The sequence below is a fragment of the Aspergillus melleus genome, assembly GCF_016097325.1.
Source record: "Aspergillus melleus strain CBS 546.65 chromosome Unknown contig6, whole genome shotgun sequence".
NCBI classification, from domain to species: domain Eukaryota; kingdom Fungi; phylum Ascomycota; class Eurotiomycetes; order Eurotiales; family Aspergillaceae; genus Aspergillus; species Aspergillus melleus.
Genome location: NW_025763375.1, coordinates 2,721,208 through 2,736,825, shown reverse-complemented (window position 1 = coordinate 2,736,825; position 15,618 = coordinate 2,721,208). Strand labels below are relative to the sequence as shown.

General features: G+C 50.9%; 6 protein-coding genes across 6 annotated transcripts; 4 read left to right on the top strand and 2 right to left on the bottom strand.

Moving 5' to 3' along the window:
* Nucleotides 1-726: 726 nt before the first annotated feature.
* Nucleotides 727-3,659, bottom strand: tom70 (putative mitochondrial outer membrane translocase receptor (TOM70)). The gene is made up of 5 exons (XM_046092439.1): nt 3,545-3,659; nt 3,096-3,454; nt 2,948-3,030; nt 1,631-2,876; nt 727-1,564 (listed from the first exon to the last, which is right to left on the bottom strand). Exons 2-5 carry the CDS (start codon nt 3,409-3,411, stop codon nt 1,317-1,319), a joined length of 1,893 nt encoding a protein of 630 aa, XP_045948417.1. The 5' UTR covers nt 3,412-3,454; nt 3,545-3,659; the 3' UTR covers nt 727-1,316.
* Nucleotides 3,660-3,950: 291 nt separating this feature from the next.
* On the top strand, nt 3,951-4,742 carry ABZ2 (Aminodeoxychorismate lyase; the record flags this gene model as incomplete). The annotated part of the gene is made up of 1 exon (XM_046092438.1): nt 3,951-4,742. The coding sequence occupies one exon, from the start codon at nt 3,951-3,953 to the stop codon at nt 4,740-4,742; it is 792 nt and encodes a 263-aa protein (XP_045948416.1).
* Nucleotides 4,743-5,726: 984 nt separating this feature from the next.
* LDX57_010696 (MSF1 domain protein) lies at nt 5,727-6,548 on the top strand (the record flags this gene model as incomplete). The annotated part of the gene is made up of 1 exon (XM_046092437.1): nt 5,727-6,548. The coding sequence occupies one exon, from the start codon at nt 5,727-5,729 to the stop codon at nt 6,546-6,548; it is 822 nt and encodes a 273-aa protein (XP_045948415.1).
* A 939-nt stretch (nt 6,549-7,487) lies between these two features.
* Nucleotides 7,488-8,309, top strand: LDX57_010695 (uncharacterized protein; the record flags this gene model as incomplete). Its single annotated transcript, XM_046092436.1, has 1 exon — nt 7,488-8,309. The coding sequence occupies one exon, from the start codon at nt 7,488-7,490 to the stop codon at nt 8,307-8,309; it is 822 nt and encodes a 273-aa protein (XP_045948414.1).
* Nucleotides 8,310-12,404: 4,095 nt separating this feature from the next.
* Nucleotides 12,405-13,286, top strand: LDX57_010694 (uncharacterized protein; the record flags this gene model as incomplete). The annotated part of the gene is made up of 2 exons (XM_046092435.1): nt 12,405-12,966; nt 13,036-13,286. 2 exons carry the CDS (start codon nt 12,405-12,407, stop codon nt 13,284-13,286), a joined length of 813 nt encoding a protein of 270 aa, XP_045948413.1.
* A 712-nt stretch (nt 13,287-13,998) lies between these two features.
* Nucleotides 13,999-14,517, bottom strand: LDX57_010693 (uncharacterized protein; the record flags this gene model as incomplete). Its single annotated transcript, XM_046092434.1, has 1 exon — nt 13,999-14,517. One exon carries the CDS (start codon nt 14,515-14,517, stop codon nt 13,999-14,001), a length of 519 nt encoding a protein of 172 aa, XP_045948412.1.
* Nucleotides 14,518-15,618: the final 1,101 nt, after the last annotated feature.

The following is a 15,618-nucleotide window of genomic DNA, read 5'->3' as shown; positions in this document are numbered from 1 at the left end:
TCGTAGGATGAAGTTAAAACAACGAGCACTGTAAAGACAGTTCCTAGGACACTACGTCCTCTACCGCCAAATCGAGATAAACTAAACGATGGGAAGGTGGGAAGACGGAGTGACGTGGATGATGACGGGGACTTGGGGGAAAGGTACACCTGAGAGGGGCAGCGAAGTGTACCTACCTCTTCGGACGGTCGCTTGTCAGGCAGAGAGCAACGTGGACCACCCCAAGGTTGCCGTGTACCACTGGGTAAGCAAGTCGTACAGCCCAAGGCTGCCAGGATGGACCAGTCCTCCCGTAAGTCAGACGGCTCAGGGGAAAGGGACGTGAGACTTCGAGATCTCGACAACGGGGGCTCGATAGGGATTCGGAGATTTGGAAAGGTCCAGAGGTTTAGGGGATCGACGATAGAAGAGGAGGAAGCTGCAGCAATGCGGAGGAAGAAGAGCGTTACGTCAGATTGTCACGGCGAGTAACAGAGCAAACCGAGGGCGTTTGCAGTCCACCAAGAGTCACCAAAAGCAAAAGCAGAATGAGAAAAGCCCCAGACAACAGCACACACGGTGAATAACAACAGCCTTTTGACTTCAGGGGAAAGAGGACGAAGACGGTGGTAGGAAGGGTTTCATAGATGGGATGAAAGAGGGCGATAAACTGATAGGGAGAAAGTGGGGTTGCCCCCGTCAGGTGGACACCCGCCATTACGATCGACTTACGGGACGATGATTGTCCGGCGCGGAGATGCCCGGAAGGCGTCGCAATAAGACTCTGGCATTCGCTATGGTACAGTGCAGTTGTTGGTTTTCACCCCCTCCTCTACTGCCTCCCAATCAACTATCAAGCCCCCATTTCTACCGTCCTGATCACGTCCAGCCTTTCTTCCTATACAAGAATATGTCCCCGTGCTGCTAGCATCGCATCCCGTCCTCGCTAAATGCCACCAACACTTGTAAAGAAGGAGGATACTAAAATGATATCGGGGAATTTAACACGATGGGAGAGAAAAGGAAAAAGAGAAAAGGAAAAAGGAAATGAAAAAATAACAGAACGGAAACCCCCAAAGAGATAGTAAATACATAGGCAAGGAATGGTCCCCGGCGCCCCGACATATCGGACCAACATGAAAAGGAATAAGAGTCAGGCTAGAACTAGCACTTACCCACTTGTGGCTCACAGGTGGCCAAGAAGAAGAGAGAGGAGAGAGGGAGAAAGAACAAAGAGAAACAAAACATTAATCCAACTAATGGCTCATGGTCATCTCAACAGATTTGGGCAAAGAAAGACCGCTTCTTCCGTAAATTGCTTTTCTCTTGCCTTCTTTTTACAGGCCGGGGGCGCCGCCAAAGCCAGCGCCCATGTTGGAGAGACGAGCGGCAAGCTGGGGGTATTTCTCCTGCACTTCGAGTTGTGTCCGGGTGGCCTCGGCATATGAGATAGCATTGATGATCTCAGCCTCCGTACGAGCAAGCTCCGCCGCCCGCTCAAAGTACTTGAGCGCCTGAGAGACCTTACCCTGCTGCAAGAGGAGCTGGGCCATAGTTCCTACGGCGATGTCACACTCGGGATCAACTGTGATCAGGTCAGTCAGTATCTGTTAACTAGTCTTAGGAAGAGGGGCTCATGGGCGAGACTTACTGATCAAAGCCTTCTTGCACAGGTTCTCGGCCTCGGGGAAGTCGCCCTTCCACTGGAAGAGGGCCAGGGCCTTGTTGATAAGCGGCAGGACGTTGATACCCAGAGGCTTGCTCTGCTTCTCCATCTCCACGGCCTTGTCGAACTTCTCGATGGCCTCGGAGAAGTTCTGCTGGTCAAGGAGAAGTTCGCCGTAGTAGTTGTAAACGTCGGGCACATCCTCGAAGTTCTTCACGGACCGTCTGAAGGTAGCCATGGCGGACGCCACGGAGCCCATCTTGTACTGCGTCACACCGAGCTGAATGTGAGAGTAGATGAAGGTGCGGTCGAGGTCGATGGACTTCTGGTAGTCCTTGGCGGCCTCGGCGAACTCACCCAGGATGAAGTGAAGCTGGGCACGGTGGTAGTAGATGTCGGGGTCGTCCTTGTTGTGGGAGATGGCGACCTCGAAGTCGTCGGCGGCAGAGTCCTTGTTTCCAAGTTCCAAATGCAAGCTAGCGCGCTTGATGTAGCTCTGCACCAGGGAAGGCTGCAATTCAACACTCTTGTTCAGGTCAAGCAGGGCCGCCTGCGCGTTGCCGGAAAGGTAGGTGAAGGTGGCTCGGAGGTTGAGGGCCAAGGCTTCGAATTCGCCCAGGTCACCGACTTCCAGGGCCTTCTCAAACGAAGCGGAGGCCTCTTCGTACCCGTCCCCGGTCTTCTTGGCCATGGCAATCAGACCCTTGCGCAACAGGCCCTTGCCAGAATCCTCGCTCAGCTCGACGGACTCCTCGAGACCCTCGGGGAGAGGCTGAGGGCGGAAGCTCTGAAGGTAGTTGGAAACGAAAGTAGGGCTAGGAAGCTTCTTGCCCTTGGCCTCGACGATGGCCTTGCCCTTCTGCTCGGCCACCTTCTTCAACAGGCGCTCAAGAGAGTTGCGGCTGACCTCGTTGGAGAAGCCGTCGATGATGCAGCTGGCGGTGAAGTCCAAAAGGGCTTCGCTGTACTTCTCCAGGTGTTCGTATGCGATGGCTCTCCGGTTCAGGGCCTTGACGTATTCACTGTCCATGGCGAGAGCGGCGCTCGTGTCCTCGATGACCTTCTCCCATTCCGACAGAATGTTGTAGCAGGCAGCGCGGTTGGAGTAGAAGACAGGGTCGGGCTTGCAGATAATGGCCTTTCCGTAGAGATCAATCGCTTTGTTGTATTCTTTGGAACCGTAGGCCTTGTTACCGGCAGCCTTCAGCTTGGCGGCGTAGTTCTTACGTGTCTGTGATTCCGAAATCAGCGCCCGCGGCAGGTTTAAGCAGCCGACAAATGTCAAGAAAAGCCGCAACTTACCTCTTCCGACAGCTCTCCAACAGTGGTCTCGTCAACATCGGGGATCTCCTCGGCAGGCTCCTCGGCCTTCTTTGCTGCGGGTTCTAGGATATCGTTAGCCCGACTCCGGAGGGTGTTTATCGGTCGGAGACGCGTTGGATAGCCCTACCATCCTGGACGGAGGCAGCCTTGGCCTTCTTTTCCTCCTCGGCCTTCTTCCTCTCCTTCTCCTTTCGTCGCTGGTTCTTGCTCTTCTTCGGGGGCGCAGGAGCTTGAGCCGTGCGGCCGGTGTCGGAGAGGTAGTAAACGACACCAGCGCTGGTCACGACGACGGCCACACCGGCAATGGTGTAAACCAGAGCCTTATTTTCCGACACCCATTTCGAGACGCGGTCCCATACCGACGCAGAGGAAGAGGCGGGGAGCGAAGCAGTGTCGACAACGATGTTCTTCGCGGGTTGAGGCAACGACGATTCGCTCGACATGATGACCCGGTATCCTTTTATTAATTCCTTTTCCTTTTATCCTCTAGAAGAAAGTCAGTTCCAGGTCTCATCAGCGTCGCCAATGCAGTCGAGAGGTGACGAAAGGGTGGGGAAACGAAAGGGAAAGACTAACTGGTCCAGGGTGCACGGCAAGAACTTGTCGGCAGGAGTTGGAGGATTGAAAAGTTATGCGTTGCGAGGTTCCGGCGACGCAGTGGCTTTCCGAGCTCCCAGACCAATCACATCCGCCACCAAGGGATGTTCAGCTCCCTGTTTTCTCCACAATATCGTCAGTCGGGTCAGAGCACAGGAGTTCTTGTCTAATTGTCTAATTGCCCTGGACGTGGTGGACACTGTTTCTCTACCAGAGCTGATTCATTACACCGTACTCGCGATTTTTGGCAGGGCCATTGGAAAACGAGCTTGCAAACGAACTAACGGAATCGCAGTGATATTTACGCCCGAGCATAGAGGAAATAAATCAAGCCTATCTTTCTCTTCTCGGCCAGTATCCCAAACCATTGACCATTCGCAAGAAAATGACCAGTTCATTCCAAATCATATCTACCCTTCGCTACGATCCCGCGCTTCCGGATGTGCTCAGCTATCCCGATTCCCTACGCACGCCATATTACCTTCTACCGTACCATCAAGACCGACTCCTCCGGGCAGCGCAATGTTTCAAATGGCAAGCGGCGATAGACTTCCTTGAGAGAGACGCAGACCAGTTCCTGAAATTTCTCGACTCGTTCATCCCAGACCAGACGAAACCATGGCGTCTACGGATCGTGATTGACCAACATGGAGTCGGTACGGTGGAGGCCACTCCAACGCCGACAATTGATCCCTCGGGCCTACTTATTCCTTCCGAAACGCACTCCTCGTCATCATCGGCCCCATGGCGCGTCTATATAGACACGAAACCTACCAAACCCTCAGCGTTCACCACACACAAGACCACCGCGCGGGAAGACTACACATCCGCACGCGTTCGATCGGGGATTCTCTCTCCACAGGAGCAGGCTGAGGTGCTCGTCGTGAACCCAGAGGGTGAAATAATGGAAGGAAGCATCACAACGCCGTATTTCCGGCGCAGGAACCATGTCCGCACGGATCAAGCGACCGGGCCGGACTGGATCACACCACCTCTCTCCAGCGGTGGCAATGCGGGCACGACAAGACGCTACGCGTTGGCTCAGGGGTTTTGCACAGAGCAGATTATTCGAGCTGCGGATTTGGTTGACGGCGAGGATTGCTGGCTCAGTAATGGGGCTCGAGGTTTCATTTGTGGGAGAGTCGTGCTTAACGGGAGCCTTCATAGAGAAGAGTAGATCTTAGGTCATGCCATAGTTAGAGATACGATATTCCTTGATTATTCGATTCAATAGTAACGGCTCCCCTCGCATGATTTATCATAGATAAATGGTTGCCCTTGTACAGGATAACTGCCCGATCCTCGGGCGCCGTATGGATTAATTGATGGGCTCATCTTGAGTGTAGTGTGTTTTTCTAGATACTCTTCCTCGAGTTATCATTGTTCTAGTTTGTTTGAATTATTCTACATTCCCCATCCATACCTCACAAGAAGTAATATTATGCTGTGAGCTGATGCTTTGTATATAACGGCAATATATATCTAAGCGGATTGCGAGCTTGCCGAAAACCAGGACATTCATAGTTACATCGTCTGAGTATAATACAACCAGAACAACAGCTACCTAGTGCCACCCTGCCTTGCAGTAGACAAGTCCATGCCACCACCTCGGTCGCATTTGCACATGCAATTCTGCGGAGAACCTGCTAGGTGGGTTGCGTAATAGATCAGACTTTCAGATGAATCCACGCATGAGTTGTTCAGCTTCCGATATTGCAGCTTTAAAGCGTTTGCTTTTGATGATATAGCTTCAATGAGAACTAGCACAATAGATTGATTAGATAGTAAAGTAGAACTTATCCTTGATACCCCTTCTAAACTCCAATATGAAGCGAGCTGGACGGAGTTTGTCAGCAGTCCGCGGTCTCCACCCGCTGATTGGTGACGCTGTCTAGCCACGTGACTCCATCCCCGCATTACCAAACGGGCTAGCGCCAGCCGGCGCGGAAGCTGACAGAAAGTTGCCTTCTGAAAGGAGGTTCGGACGGTCGGACCCGAGCAAATTATTTGCCCGACCACTGAGAAAAGCCATTGAGCAGACGAGCAACCCAGGTGCACACCACCCATTACCAGTTTAACCACCCATCATCCCACCGCCACCTCAGCTTCATCCTTTCCCCTCGAATCCAATCCTACGTACTGTCTATATGCATTTGCAACTATGAAGTTCTTCGAGAACGTCTTCACCTACGACTACTCCTTCCCTGCCGTCTCTCTAGCCTACTTCCTCCGCTATCCGAACCCGTACTCTCGCCATGTCCTCACGACCGATGTCATTGATCGATGGGTCGACCCGAAAACCGACCGCCTTCATACGACGCGTCTCCATCTGAAGAAGTCGAAAGTTCCGTCGGGAATTCTCAAATTGCTGCCAAAGGGCATGGGAGGCTCGGACCACTCCGGCCAAAGTTACATCCTAGAGAACACCGTCGTGGACGCAAAGGAGGGATGGATGGAGACGGAATCACGCAATATGGAGTGGACTGGCATCTTGAGCGTCGTCGAGAAGCAGGTTTATCAGCGTCAATCCATCGAGGGGGCGCTTGAGAATCTGCAGGGACTGTCTCTCGATGACAAGATCAGCGAGCAGACCACGGTCAAGACCACGGTCACCTTTCGTTCCCGGCTCGGACAGGGAAAGCTCTTGGGAAACCGGAAGCGGGCAGAGTCAATTGATGATCACGCCGGTGATGCCGACGAGGAGGCTCCGAAGAAAGGATTCTTCTCGTCGCTATCAACGGCTGGCATTCAGCGAACGATTGAGCTTATCGGTGTCAACAGAACCCGAGACGCTGTGCTCAAAAGCAAGCAAGGCATGAATGTCGTGCTGGAGCGCTTGCGAAATGGTGGAATTGTTGGCGTTCTCGAGGGAATGCGCCAGGACCGCGAAGCGGCTTTTGGAGGAGAAGGTCCCTGGAAGCGCGTTTGGCTTCGGGGTAATGGTCTGAAGGACCATGCGCATATGGATGACGACGACAACTGAACATGGGTTGATGCTATGATTGAGGATGGAAAGAAGAAGCTGACCTGCAGAGATATATTTGTGCAATCTTCAAGCGCGGTGTTATGGCGTTAATTTTTGGTTTATCACGGACACTCTCCTACCACATTTCGACATGAATTATTGGCCATCGTTGTCAGTTCATGACAACATCTTCATTCGCATGTCACTTTCTCCCCCTGTTTTATTTTTGTTTTATCTTTATCTGTTTTGACCCTACTTCCGTATTTTGTTGATCATTTATGCGCGAGGAAGGGAACGAAATTGTTGTATATTAGGAAAAGGAAGGATGGCCGACTGCAACTACGCGTTGTGTTGGTGTCGACTGTACTATATCTGTGAAAGTTGGGACGACTGAAGTTTTGTTTGTCTCATCGTTTTCGCCCTGTGTTTGGAATTGAAAACAGAATTGATACTATTCGTTGATCAATGGGCACTACAGGTCACTGCCGGGCAGTGAATATCAACTTAGTAATCTTAGCAAAACAGGAAACAGCAACCGCTCAACAACATACTTCCATTCACTTGAGGTCCATGTGAGTTCGACCCAAGATAAACATCTCGATTGGTATTCTGAGTGGACTCTGACCCATCCACAGCTAGTGACTTGAGCTCGATTGTGACTACCTCGTCTTGATACACAAATACTTGGATGGAGTGAGCCACATTCTTGTGACAGACTTTGGACATCTGCAAGACGGCTGGCTCTCTTTCAGTATCTGTGTTTCATTCGCGGATTCAGTCATCTTTGAGATCAAAGTAGCCTCACCGTGCGTTACCTTACAACTCACACTGTTTTTTTGCTGCACAAGAGAGCAAAACTCGAGACACAAGGTGGACATTCATCTTCCGAGTCACTGTTTGAGTATATTCTCGATCACAACTATCTCGTATATGATCTGATGCATAGTTCTGACACGAATGCTTCAGACCAGGATGGAGCGCCTCCCGACTCGCGGGCTTAAGCGCGAATGGGAAGATGAAAACGCCCCTGTTTACGCCGCCGAACCATTTCGGTCCGCCTTGAGGCCCGCGGACTCTAACGGCTTACTCAACCTGTGTCAGAACTACCGACTCCTCCCTGTGCCAGAAGACAAGGATGATCTGGAAGCGACAGCTAGAAAAATGGAGGAGCTGGCAAAGGAAGTCGACAACGGAAACAGTCTCGCACTCTACACCGGCTTGAGGGTGGCGTCGCAGCGGCCGAGAAACCCAGAGAGTATCGCAAAAGCACACTTGGCACCACACGAGAGATGGCTTTATGACAGCTGGAGAAAGTCGAAGGATAGCCACGACAATGCCGAGAATGTTATGAGACTTCCGGACTTTAACTGGGATAAATGGGTGGCACCCCTGCCCAATGGGGCGCAGAGTCTCAATAGATTCCGACAGCGCGCAGAAGCCATGGATCGCATTTGGGGCCATCGGGGGGCCACGCCCGAGAACGCCTCATGGCTGACCTTCCACTTGCCCTCGATGTTACCCCTGGTCAAGGCCGTGACGAAGGTGTCCAATCTCCAAACGAACAACCAACCCCGTGAACGTCGTGGATCGGTCCCCCGCGGGTTGACCGACATGGAGGTTGCAGAGCTTGAAACGGCGCGCAAGGTTGTGGCCGTCGCAGAGAGGAACAGGTGCAGGGAAATGGAGAATGTCCGCCGGCTAAACAGATCTATTACCGAGTCGGTCGCAGTCATGAAGTCGCGTGTGCATACGCTCGAGGGAAGACATGGTCGATTGTAACCAGGGGGCGCAGGATGGGGAGGGGCTTATTTTACCTAATTGGCGCAAAGGGATCGCATTTACGAGCAAGGAGGTACGGAGTATAGCATAGCGTCCACACAGGAGAGGGATTTTCATGGGCAATCATCTCTGTTCACTGAGAGGGGAATTAAAAAAAAAAAATCAAGGAGGCTTGTCGCCAGCTCACTGTCCAGGAGAAACCACATAGTTCATTCAATATCACGAATTATTCACTTTTTATTGAAACATTAAACGACCGAGAAAGATATGAGGTCTCAATTTCCGAGCCCCCAATTTGATGCATGCCAGCACTACCGCAGATTACCGAATCGAGTAACGCGGAGGGATCCTACCAGCCTTGCGATCATGACGCAAGGTTCGATTGCAACAGCAAAAGGAACGGGTTTTCTTGCCCAAGGAGACCCAGCATGCTGGAGATATCATTGGATGGCGGGCTTGTCGGATATTAATCTGGGTCTTGGTTCCATTTAGAACATTATTACAGTACTCTCGTCTCGCGTAGGATACGGAGGATAGATAGGTACTTTCATGGGTTAGCATGGTAACTGGTGAGTTGAGTACTAAATAAATACTGGAAACCTATTGCGATTCGCTTGCCCTATATCCATAATCCATAAATCCTAATCCATAAACCAACCCAGACATTAGAAGTGGGCTCGTATTCTACCTAGCAGTAGGACTGTAGGAGTTAGGACAAGTTCTGTCAAAAACCAAGGGCGCATCCGACAACTGATTTACATTCTTTTTTTCTTTTCTTTTTTTTTCTTTTTTTTTCTTTTTTTTTTTCTTTCGGCGAACACAATTAGCGTCCGCGGATTCGCCGGACTAAATTGCCAATCACTTCTTCCCCCCCCCTATGACGCACATGGGAAGGACCGAACACTAAATAATTTAGTTAGTTAAGAGATTACAGATTACAGATGACCTCATGAAGGTGTTCCCTTGGGCCTATGAGCGACGCCGTCGCCGTCTTATATGAGAGTCTCTTCCGGATAACATGCATTCCTGTGTACACCGTATGGCCAGTTGGCCACAGGGCAAGGATACGGCCATAGCGTACAGACATACATACCTACAGTACATACGGTTTACATGAATGTGTACAGATAGATAGATCCCTTTAATCGTGCATTGTGTAACCAAGTGACCACGGAGTCCGATTCCTCAGGTAGTAAAGAAAGGTAAATGGTTACCGAGGGAAGGGTTAGATGAGCAGCTGGTCGCCTGTGCCAATGCATGTAAAACAAGTTCGGAATGCGAAGGCAAGTATCAGTTCTAACTTCTAGTTTGTCGTGACTAGTGATTGTTTTACTCCCCTAGACTCCTACCTAGACTTACGGTCACGGAGTACGAGTAGTACTGCTAGACCAGGGAATTTTTTTTTCCTATTAGCTTGCGGTGTGATGAGAATGAGACTAGAAGTATGTTCTAGTTACTCCGCTCTTCCGCACGCGATGGGGTTCACTCCGGTATTAATCGGATTTGGATTCGATACTCGGCGTTGAAATTGAGAGTTGTTCGCGTGCGAGTTCGAGTTCGAGTTCAAGTTCGAGTAAAAAAAACCAAAAAACTGGGATAGCGTGCTCTTGGCACCCAGAGACCATGAGCCTGAAGACAAATAAAACAGTCGAACGACTCGACAAGCGATAAACGACGATCAGGTGCCAGTAGTGAGGAACAGTCGGCGTGGTATCTCGGCAATCAGTTCACAGACATCTGGTAAGTGGTAACTACAAACTAGTCTGTGTCTGCGGAGTAAGTAGTATCCAGATTTCAGAATTATTTGATAATCGTTACTACCATTGCCTGTGCTGGGACCTCGGATCCAGGGATGGAGCGACGACTAGGAGAGGACGCCGTTGGAAGTCCGAGGAGCTATCCGTTCTACTAAGTTAGTGGCTAAATGGGAAACCATAGGAACCGCGGTCGTCTGGCATGCTTAATAGAGATTTCACCGGGTGGTGAAAACTTTTTGATTATGTCTAATTTCTGAGTGATGTGAGGTTAAGAGGGTTCTATCCATATCCGTACTCCGGACCGGTGTAAGCAATCAGTTTATCACATTATTATTATTATTATTATTATTATTTCTTCAACCTGTGGAAATTCCATCCCCCAACGGTACGGAAGGCTCGGTAATGATCGATGCCAAGCATACAGGGCGATGTGTCATCCCCCGTTCAAGAACATGCAGATTGCAGGATAAGATACAAAGTAGCATCGGCATACCACTATCGCCCTCGTGATTGTGATTGTGATTACAGATCGCTGCCTACAGAGTAGTATCTGGACGGCTGATCCAACAGGTGGCAACAACGCTGCCAATACTCCGTAATCCGACCAACAGATGTTATCGGTCGGAGTGACCAAGAGGGGCGGATATCAATTTGGAACACTAGTATGAACTGTACAGTAGTGCCAGTACTAGTTCGCCGGTAAGGCCTGTTTGGCGCAGCATCACTTCCGGCGGACGGAGAGGACTCAGATTTGGCCCATCAGCTAATAATAAGGACTCCATTAGGCAGCCAGTTATTGCTGGGAATTGGTTAGGAGGATGGGACCAAGACCCTGACGTGCAAGTTCAGGAGTTGGAATAGTATTGATGGAGGGATGGATGGATAAAGTATCCTATCACTACCCTACTGGTACTAGTACCCGGGTCAAAGTGTCGCTGTTTCAAGGTACAATAGATAGAATTTTAGTGTGTACCTTGGAAACTTCGGGCTACCGATAGTACACTGGAGATAAGGACTGATGCATCTGGCACTATTGCCCTCGCTCAGGGAAATGTTCCTGATAACTACTGTGTAGTGTGTACTCTCAGAGGAGGGGAAAGAAAACGAAAACAACTGAATTCGAGACTAGCGGAATCGCCAGGTGCAGCGGTGGCTGGCCGTGTAAGCGAGTTCATTGGCCTCTCCGGACCCTGGCGCCCTTTTCCCAGGGCCGAAATATGTGACGGGGCGACGCTGTGAGTGGCCAACTCCTGGCACTCCGGCCTGGATCACCCACTCATCCTTCCGTTTTCGGTCGGAGGTATGCGGGGACTGGCTGTTAGCGGCGCCAGCCCAAGCGGGCCAAGACATCAAGAATGCCTCTGTGAAATTGGGAAAAAAAAAAAAAAAAGAAAAAAAAGCAGGGAGCCAGCCAGTGACCCCCTCGGCTCCACCACTCCCTGTTTCACGGGCAAGACACGCCTTTCGGGATTAATTCAACGCCTGTTCAAGGGAGGCATCACCGTCACGCCCAGTCTTCCTTCTTTAAACTCCTGCGTCTACCCTGGAGTGCAGCTTTTGCAGCTACTGCCGCTGTTGTTGTCGCTGCTTTCTCTGCCTTGCCGCTACTGTCGCCGCTTCACCCCCAGTTCGTCTGCCCACCGGCCTTTCCTCTCTGGACTCTCTCACCTCACCTCATCTCCTGGTTTTTCTCCAGGGTTACGGACGACGCTCTCGATCAGACGCCCGGTTGTTTTCCCACTGTCGGACCATTCCGACCCGGATCTGTTCTGCCATTCATCCTCATTCCCCCCCTTGGATTATTGTTGTTTGCCTTAGCCTGCCCCGACGGCACTGGTAAACAACTTCCCCTCCCTCCCTCTCGTCATCACTTCGATCACGCATTCAACCACTCGGCTGTGGCTCTGATCCCTTGGTCCTTCCGGACGTGGATTGAAACAACGACAAAAATAAGTGGCTTGCCGGAGGAACACTTTTCTTATTTGGACGATCCTTCACACGACCATAAATAACACCTTGGCCCCGGGATACCTAATTTAGTGACCTGGCTGAGCCCGGACGGACAAAAAGCGCCGAGGATTCCACAATACTCCGTACCGTATTTACCCCTTCGCTCTCATGATACTCTAGCCGATTCTCTCCCTATTATGCCATAGACCTTCATCCGATCCCAACAACTGGCATCAACTCGCGTTTATCGATCCCCCCCCCTCTATCTCGTCCGCCAACCCACCTGTTGATTTCGGTTGTGAGCATGGTAGTCGGCTGGCCGCTGTTGCTCTGAGGTTGGTCGGTCGCTTTCGTCAACACAGGTTACTCGCCTCAGTTTCGGCCCCAAATGGCTGTTCTATCGGGAAGGGGGTCGAAGCTTCGGCCCTACTTGACTCTTCTATTATTCGCAACTATCTTTCAATCAGGGCTCGCTCAGCTCTGTTCATTCTGGGACGGGGGGTGTGTTGATCCGCTGGCCCAGACGGCGGTCTCCTTCGGATTTCCCCCTCTCTTCGTCGATGACATCAACCTTTACTATGGTTTTGACGCCAACTCGCGAGGGAAAGGCCACGAGCCGATGACCAAGGTCAGCTTTTGGCTAGGATATGCCGCACGACGAATCGACAACTCCGTCATCGACAGAAACCGGACGTCCGAGATCGCGATGCGAGTAGGGAACTTGACCGGCACGCCGGCGGGCGATAATAACGGATGTGACGGGGTCTGGGGTCCCCAGTGCTCAAGCAACCTGAAATCCGCATTCAAAGGGGCCATATATGATCTATCGAAGAAGGGAGACTACTATAGCTATCCCTTGGACACGGTGATAAGCCAAATGCTTATCAACCCGCCGTCCCTTGCTAATTGCCCGCCTCCGTTCTTTGACGTTCAGAGTTTCCCTGTTCAACGTACGTACCCATGATGTTCTCCCCTGTCAGCTAACTTTATGATTGGTTTATTTACTCAAACTTTATTAGCATTCGGACAAGAAACGGATACTGATCTATCCGCGACCCTGAAAACCTCCGGGACCAGCGAAAGCCCGTGGAAAACATGGTTCGTGGACAATATGACCTCGAGCCAGCAGGCCGAGCAAGTAGCTGTTGCCATTATCAGCCGCGGTCCATCCTACAACAGTGCGCCTCCGCGCAGCAAGGATGACGTTCAAATAGAACTCGTTTGTGTTCAAGCCCCGTCGAGCGGGAGCTCAACGACCCAAGATACCTAGGAGGCCCGGAGAGAACCTTTGTTTCTTTCCATCATCTCTCTTCAGACCCGATTCGTTCATCTCGAATCTTCCGGCATACGGCACCAGCTATCTCTTGTTAGAGCCTATCGGTTCTTTGGACTCCCCTAGCTGCGACCATACGCAATCAGGTCGACAAATAATGTTGTCGTTGACGCACTTGGCCGGTCTACATATACATGGGAACAGAATCCCGCGACCTCGCCTCGAACAGTTGGGAAATAAATGCTGGATGAAGAGATCACAATTGGGCCGCACGCAGCGCATGCCTTGTGTACGCTGCTTCCATGACTGATCGACAGAAGTCTTTCGCCGATCTCACGAGTACCGTCGCTTGGATGTCACGTGGCATCCCCGCCTTTGAGCATCACCCCAAAGATTCCGTCGGTTACTTGAGACCCATGTTGCAGACATGGTCGCCTAAGTTGATTCATGTCCATCAATGTTGGGTGCTGATCGTCACTGTTTCTTTTGTGCACGGCCTCCTTGTAAATATTAATGCCAGCCGTGCCCTTTGATAGTGTGGTCAAGGAATAACATGCTTCATTACCGCTCCAGCTCAACATCGTTAAGCACGATACCTCAGTTGGAGTAGACTGACTATGTACTGGATAACAAGCATGACCCAACATATGCGCACCCTTCACTCGGCTATACATTCTCCGGTCTCCCCGCCACTGCGCCCCTGGATCTATTATAACGTTGGCCAGTCCATCTCAATGGATTCCAACTTCCCAGGACCACGGAAATCCTCCACAATCTCTGCCTGCTCGCTCAACAGCGTCCGTTGCACCTGAGTGCCGATCTTCGCCAAGTCTCTCCATCTTGCGAAATCTTCTGGGTTTCGTTTATCGCCGCGTGCTGCCTCATTCTGCTCCCAGTGTCCCTTGGAAAACCCAAGCAAGGTGGTGATGCGTTTGCGGGGTATGTCGTACACCAACGAGCACAGCGTTCCGGTTTCCTCAAGCCAGTTACACTGCCAGAGCTCACCCGGCCGAATGCATTGGTAGGTGGCTGACTGGAAATTTCTCCGGCCAGCCATCGGACCGCCATGGATCTCATAGACGATGCGGTCCTGGTTGTAAAACCACATTTCATAGCGCCACTTTCCGGCGTTTCCTTTGTCGTCCTGCACGGCATAATCATAGATCAGATGTCGGTCAAGGATATCGGCATCGAAGGAGGAGCCGTCCAGCGAGGGAAGAACAGGCATTATTGCGTATATATTTATGGAAATGGAAATTATCAACAATGAAATTTGATCGTGATCTGAAAATAGAAATGACTGTCCATCTCTTGATTTTGGCTTGCAGGATGTAACGTCGCCAAATATTTCCCTTTCGGAGCCCAATTTCCAGCAAATCATAGTCGTCATCAACATTTAACATCCCGGCAAAGACAATTAGGAACAGGATCGATCGTCTGTGGTCCGGAGGCCGACGGAATCGACATGACATCATGATCCAGAGTCTGGACCAGAGTTTCGAACTTTAGGATGTCAATCGCGTCGATCCTGAGCTTGACGAACCCGAGCGGACGGATCCATGCTGATTGGCAGCGTCGATACGGGTGAAACATCTTAGGTAATCGTGTATCGCTCGGGTGAAGAGGTTGTAAACTGCAAATATGGCAAGAGAATATAATAGATAACATGTAGCATGTGGTTTACGGATCTATGTGGATGGCGATCACATAGTTTCACTACCTAGGAATTGGGAGGTCGGCTGCAACGCTGCCAACCAAATGTGGCCTTAGGCAGCAATCTTGGCGCTCAGCAAAGCAGGTATGATATGACCAGGCGGTTTGGCCACAAACTGATTAATATACGAGTCTTGATTCATCGAGAAAGTATACGGTAGTTTCAATATCTATCAAAGCGCACTCCGACGGATAGTCAAGCTTTTCTCTTAACCTAAACACTAACTATGCTGCCATCGATCTAGCGCCACTTCCTCCAGGTCGGAGTTCCCCTTTCGGATAACCGATAAACAAACACTCGACACCTCTCAAACACCAAGACATCAAACACCTCTGATCTCCGATTGTCGGTGAAAAATAGTGCCAATGTCCATCGCAGAGCCGATGGCCAACATGAATCCTTTTCGATCCACTATTAATATCGCATCGGCAGGGAGGGGAATAATTTGTTGATCCCTGCATCCACTGGACCTGCACTCTGTCACCACGTGCATCCCTTTGTCTCGATTAGGAAATCCCAGTCTCCGATCGGCGTCAACATCGTCGGGAATCAAATACTTCATGGACGCCTGTCTGTGATGGATTCGTGACTTGGTTGCTTCTTGCAGGTCGCCTT

Coding starts and splice junctions, on each gene's coding strand:
- tom70 (XM_046092439.1), bottom strand. CDS start 3,411: ATGTCGAGCGAATCGTCGTTGCCTCAACCCGCGAAGAACATCGTTGTC. Junction 3,031..3,095: donor GGCTGCCTCCGTCCAGGATG/GTAGGGCTATCC, acceptor ACGATATCCTAG/AACCCGCAGCAAAGAAGGCC. Junction 2,877..2,947: donor TTGGAGAGCTGTCGGAAGAG/GTAAGTTGCGGC, acceptor TCGGAATCACAG/ACACGTAAGAACTACGCCGC.